Below are 6,843 nucleotides of genomic sequence, written 5' to 3'. Positions count from 1 at the left end.
TTATGCGGCTGGGCAAGCGGAGGGCAGCGGGCATTAATTTCCTTAATATTTTTGTGTTTTAATTTACATGTTTTATAAACACTTTAAAATGTATATCTGCTGTTTGGTAGTTTTCATTTCAAAAAGGAAGTAAACATCTATCACAGGGGTCAGGAACCTTTTTGGCTAAGAGAGCCGTAAACGTCACATATTTTGAAATATAATTCCGCGAGAGCCGTACAATATGTTTAAAGGGCCATTGACAGATCAATCGCTCCAATGTTCACTTAGTACAGCAAGGAATGCTCCTCCCTGCTGTATAAAGCCACAACTGGACTGAAACAATGGTAATTAGCAGTAAAAAAATCAAATAAATAACTTACATTGTGAACTTGCGATGCATGACATCAGTCCAGCAGTCTGGCTTCTTCTTTTTCCTGCGCATGACTGGAAGCTGGCATTCTTCCCACCTGATGTTGAGAGAATGCCAGCTTTGAGGCATTCGCAGAAGAAAGAAGCTGGAATATTGGACATGTCACACAACGCATTGTCAGTTATGTCAATTATCTATTTTATTATTTTACAGCGAATTATTGTTTAGGTCCAGCGGTGGCTTAGTGCAGCAGAGAGGAACACTCCTTTGTGTACTAAGTGACCGCTGGAGCAATTGTATCTGTCAGTGGCCCAGACACCCTGCTTCCCATACAGCCTGCACCCCCCATATCACACACACACACTGCTCCCCATACAGCCTGCACCCCCCATATCACACACACACCCTGCTTCCCATACAGCCTGCACCCCCCATATCACACACACACACTGCTCCCCATACAGCCTGCACCCCCCATATCACACACACTACATCCCCATATGTCACATACCCTGCTTCCCATACAGCCTGCACCCCCCATATCACACACAATACACCCCCATATCTCACACACCCTGCTCACATATCTCACCCTGCCTGTACCCCAACTTACCCCTCTCAAACACTCTGCACCCCTTCACATGCTTCTGTCACAGTCTGCAGCCCTCATATGCCCCTCACCCTGCAGCCCCCCTCACCCTCATGTCCCCTCTTTTCTTATTACCAGTCATGTGTCCAAATCTCCTTCAGGATTCAGTATCTTGCTTTCTGCCCGGCATCCTGTGTCTCCTCCCACACAGTCAAATGGGCGTGACATCATCGCAGGTCCTGCAGGATGGAGATTCCGTCTGCTGTGCAGGTCAGGACTAGCACTCCTGCAGCTCAGACATGGCTGGTGGCCTCTCCAGGTCAGGGGCCCCTCTACTGACACTGGGCTCCCCTGACTCACAGTTCGGCCACTACACAGCAGCACTACACATAGACGCAGAGCGGCTGTCGGGCCCCTATGTGTACTAGTGCCGCTGTGTAGTGGCCGGTCTGTGGGGAGCCCAGTGTCAGTAGAGGGGCATCTCACTTCTCGGTCCCCCGCTGATCCGGTCTCCTCGGCGAGTCGTCCATTGCTGTCGCTCGCTGACCTCTCAGCAGGCGCGCAGTGATGACGTCACCGCGCTCGCTGCAGAGCTGTCAGAAGAACGCCGACAGTCACAGCGGGGAGAATGATAAGAGAGCGCGCCGCTCACTCTCTCATCATTGCTCTCAATTGTATCGGCACCTGCGATGCCGATGCAATTGAAAGCTCGATCCTCGGCGGGGGGCGGTGACAGCGCGGCCACCGGGCCCCCCTGAGTAGCCGGGTGCTGGCGCCGGCCCTGATCCTTCCCATAGACAGGTAGGAGCCCTGTCTGCGAGCCAGATACGGCCATCAAAAGAGCCATATCTGGCTCGCGAGCCATAGGTTCCCGACCCCTGATCTATCATCACTCACAATCATTATATTACATGTATGCATCTGTATACATGCACCAACCCATCTGCATCCCGCCTTTGGCCTGTTAGTAAGCAGCGGTGGCCGGACCCATGCTCGTACTTATTACTGTCGAGTGAGTTGTCGGTAAGGGCACCCGTGGGTTGTGGTGACTGATGGTGAGACGGTTAGGGGAGGTGTAGTCCCAGGTGTATGGGAAAAATGGCTGGGGAAGGTGACGTGCCGAGTTGGACCGGCGGTAAATGGTGTACTCACAGTTCACAAGAATTACACACAGAGTCCCGTGTAGAAAACAGGGGTCCCTCCCTCTTGCACTCAGTATTTGTGTCTTTAACTGGTACATACATACATACACACAGCCACATATATCCATAGGCAACATCCAACGATGCTGCCGACACATGTCTGGCTCCTGGGGGAAATCCTCCGATCTTGTCTTCTTCCCGTAGTATGATCCATTGTGCAGAAGCGCAGGTGAAGTTGCGAAGTACAGTAAGCTGAAATACCTTCCTGACGTCACCACGTTAAGTGACCGCACGTGCGTCACTGGTCCTTCCACTCCCTGTACCTATCCGGCGTGAATGCCCACTGGATGATTGCATGGTGATCGGAGGCTTCCCCAGGACACGGACATGGATTGGCAGCATTAGGGTTTTGGTGGACATGGTGAGTATGCAAAACTTCAAACACATCTATTCCTCCAAGCAAAATGTAGTCCTACTGTAACTATTCATGGAGACCACAAAAATGAGGTATGAAAAACTTTTTATTGTCAGTGTTGTCATGGCAACGCCCACAAACAATGATGGGCAATAATCACACAAATATACATAAAAAACAATATTTTAAACAAACAAAAAAAATGTATTATCGGCCGCCCTGTTGTTGGGATGCCACATATTTGGCCAGCTGCACTCCGTGCTGCTTAACTGCTGTGGCCAGTGTGCGCTGTGCCGCTGCCAGTGTGCGTTGTGCTGCTGCCACAGTGCGCTGTGTCGCCAGAATCCTCGAGTGTGAGGCCTGAAGGTCTTCTAATGTTGGTATTTCTATGGAGTGAATGGTACAACTTAAAAAGGCAAATTATATGTAGATATATCATTTAGAGGTACATGTTTGTTGTTTAAACTTACGGTTTGGGTGTTCCTCCTCGTCCGGTATAGACGGGCTGAGGTTCCACCCAAATCCTCTGGCATCACCTTCAGCGGCTAGGGTGAGACAAAACACTTCATAGTACATCACAGCTGGAGAGACTGCTTTATACGTGGAGGACTGGAGAGGCTGGCTGCATAATTATACATGGAGGACTATGGAGGTGTATTCTAATATATGATTGGTTATGTGGGACCCTTTATACTCTTTGTAAAGGAGGCTTTACACGCTATGACATCGCTAATGCGAACTCGTTGGAGTCACGGGATTGGTGACACACATCCGGCCGCATTAGCTGTGCCGTTGCATGTGACACCTATGAGCGATTTGGCATCGTTGCAAAAACATACAAAAATGCTCATCGCTGACATGGGGTTCCATTCTCAAATGTCGTAACTGCAGCAGTAACGAAGTTGTTCCTCGTTCCTCCGACAGCACACATCGTTCCGTGTGACAACGCAGGGACGAGGAACCTCTCCTTACCTGCCTCCCGGACGATAAGGAAAAAGGTGGGCGGGATGTTACGTCACGCTCATCTCCGCCCCTCCGCTTCGATTGGGCGGCGGTTCATTGACGCGGCTGTGACGTCCCTGTGACACTGAACGAAGCGCCCCCTTAGAAAGGAGTCGGTTCGCTGGTCACAGCGACGTCGCCGGGCAGATAAGTATGTGTGACATGTCTGGGCGATGCTATGCGGCACGGGCAGCGATTTGCCCGTGTCGCACAACAGATAGGGGCGGGTACCCACACTAGCGATATCAATACCGATATCGCTGCGTGTAAAGCGGCCTTAAGGCTGATAGAGAAATATAGATAGATATTATATAGATAGAGAAATATAGATAAATAGAGGTATTTCAGATAATGGTAAATCTGGTAAATTATTAATTTATTTATTTTACTGCACAGTATAGACACGCCCACCGGCTGCTGTGATTGGGTGCAGTGTGACACCTGTCACTCAGCGTGGGGGCGTGTCTCACTGCAACCAATCATAGGCGCCGGTGGGCGGGGAAAGCAGGGAATAGGAGATTGTTTAATGAGCGGCCGGCTTTTTCAAAATAGTAAAAGCCGCCGCAGCAGTGTGAATGCCGTGCAGCGCTGCGCCAGAAATCGGGGAACGGTAAGTATGAGAGAGGGGGGGAAACTGACCGACAGACTGTGAGAGAGGGAGATAGACAGACAGAGAGACCGACAGAGAGACAGAGAGAACGACCGACGGACTCAGGGAGATTGACCGACATACACAGAAATAGAAAGAATAGCCGACATCACTAGAAATAAAAACACCAAACGGACACGGACTATAGGTAGATGCATACGTTTTTACTAACGTGTGTGCACATACCCATAGACTTTCATTGTGTCCACGTGTGCGTGCTCCGTGCAGATAACGGACATGCATACGTGCAAAACGCAAACACATACGGATCACGGACACGCACACACGGACATAATGAAATAACGGACGTGTGACCACAATCATAGATTAACATTGGTGCACGTTTGGCCGTGTCTCCGGTATATACGGAAACGGACCAAACACGCACGTGTTTCACGGACGTGTGAAGGGGGCCTAAGGCAAACCTGCTCCGATGACATGAAGTGAGGAGGGAGAGACTGAAGGTGGCTCCGGCTGGTGCTCCGCCTCTGCTGGTGGATCCTGCTGTGGCTCCTGGTGTGGTGTAGGCTCCAGCTGTGGCTCCAGGTCTGGTGGAGGCTCCAGCTGCGGTTCCGGGTCTGGAGGTGGGTCCTGCTGGGGCTGCGGCTCTGGATAAAATTATACCTTGTAATATTTGCACGTGGGGGTAACTCACAAGAAGTACTGTTGTGGTACTACTCATGTGCTGTGTGTCATGTGGGTGTAATTACTCATGTGGTACTACTCATGTTAAAGAGCCACCATATAATGGGCTAACCAATGTTAACACTAGTGCTGAGCGTACACGGACTGTTATGCTATGTGCGCACGTTGCGTACAGTCACTGCAGAAAATTCCGCAGCGATCAGAAGAGCACATGTGCGCTTTAAATCGCTGCATAAATGTCCGTGGTGAAAGCCGATTCCATGCGCTCTGCCTGCAGCTCCTCCCATAGACAGAGCAGGAGCTGCCGGCAAAGCGCAGGAAAGAAGTGACATGTCACATGTCATGTAACTGCATGTATTTACGCAACGTGCGCACATAGCCTTAACGTCCACATACGCAATGTTTATGCGCTATCCCGGACCCCATTGACTTATATGGCCACTGGATTACGGCGCAGATCGGACTTTTTTATAAATATGTCAGTGATCCGCCAGCCCCAAGATTATTGGACATTCAAACAACTTTCGTTAACACCACTCACCAGGTTGGAGCTGGCTCTGAGAACGGATGCTGGCAATGCGGTTGCTAGACCTGTAACGCAGATCTGATAGCTTCTTCCTTATTTGTGTAGTTGTACGCTGCACCCCAAATTTTCTCAAAAGGCCCCGACTAATCCTCCTCAGCACTGCCTTCTTGTGGAGCACAGGATGGACATGGTGTTCAACACAATTATAATCTCTGCTGTCCACCATTTTAATTAGATATGTGACTTCTGCCTCTCCCCAAGCTGATGACCGATTTCTGGCTGCCATATTTCAGTAGGCCACAACAACACCATTAGACCCGCCCAACTAAAATCAGCGCCATCCAATAGAATTCTAACGTCGACGCAAAGGACTTGCGAGACGCAATTGCGATCAAGAAGTCCTAACCGGGGACGCAGCTGCGTTCGCTACGTGACCTGAAATCAGCGATTATGGCTACTTTCATGTATTTTTAACACGATATAATAATGTCTGTGATGTCCATTCTGAATTGTCGGCCATTCTGAATTGTCATTCTCTATAGTGGCCACTGATGCGTTGTCATTCTCTGATTGGTGGCCACTGATGCGCTGTGATTGGACGACTGATGCGCTGTGATTGGATGACACTGTCTCTATATAAAAGGGAGCGAATTAGCGATTCCAAATGCATTCATCTGGATTTACCTCTGCGTTCCCATCTGAGTCGCAAGTCTGTACTTTGTGGATCTAAACCATCTACTTATTTTGCAAGGTATGTTTGCGATCTCAAATTGAGATCGTAGTTGCGTTCTTGTATTAATTATATTACTTTTTAAATATTTAATAGTATGATATATTATATATTTGTTGATATTAATTCTATGCAATCATGATTGTGTTCTGCATTGTGCTACGGCTTTTTAGGCTTGCAAGCAAATGGAGGGAGGGCTAGGTTTTGTTGATTGCCATATTCTTCCAATGCTTGGGCATTTCTAATGTGGTTTATGATTTTTGAAATATGTTTTGCCAAGGGCAACCATTGTGTAGTGCCATGCCTTTCAATGCTAGGGCTTTTCTATTGTGGTTTGTGATTTTTCAAAACTGTAACATGTATTCTTTTGGTAACACTGTTCACTTTTCTGTTTTTAGATGTCTTCTAATAGCCATGACTTTATTAGAGACTTGATAGAGATGTATCGCTCCATGCCCTGTTTATGGAAAATAAAGTCAGCAGATTACAGTAACAGATATAAAAAAAGGGACGCCTATCTCAAACTGGTCGACCTGGTAAAGAAATATAACCCAACAGAAAACGTGGATGAGACAGTAGTTAAAAAGAAATTACAGGCCCTCCGCACTGTCTTTAAAAGAGAATTAAATAAGGTGGAGAACTCATCCAAGTCAGGTGCCGGAACTGAGGAACTATATGTTCCAAAGCTCTGGTATTTTGACTTGATGAGCTTCACTAGAGATCGTCCACTGGAATCAATGATAGCGGTGGAGGAGGAAGAAGAGGCTGAGGTCCGATCACACTCTCCTGTCCG

General features: G+C 48.4%; 1 protein-coding gene across 1 annotated transcript in view; it reads left to right on the top strand.

Annotated features, from left to right (window-relative positions):
- LOC142257694 (uncharacterized) overlaps nt 1-37 on the top strand; it is a 2,098-nt gene extending 2,061 nt beyond the window's left edge. Inside the window, exon 3 of the mRNA XM_075329828.1 lies at nt 1-37. This exon is cut by the window's left edge and continues 124 nt beyond it. Coding sequence (XP_075185943.1) covers nt 1-37 — 37 coding nt within the window.
- The last annotated feature ends 6,806 nt before the right edge of the window (nt 38-6,843 follow it).

The sequence above is a fragment of the Anomaloglossus baeobatrachus genome, chromosome 12 (assembly GCF_048569485.1).
Source record: "Anomaloglossus baeobatrachus isolate aAnoBae1 chromosome 12, aAnoBae1.hap1, whole genome shotgun sequence".
In the NCBI taxonomy this organism is placed as follows: domain Eukaryota; kingdom Metazoa; phylum Chordata; class Amphibia; order Anura; family Aromobatidae; genus Anomaloglossus; species Anomaloglossus baeobatrachus.
The sequence above is the reverse complement of the archived record's forward strand: the minus strand, read 5'-3'. Positions and strand labels throughout refer to the sequence as shown.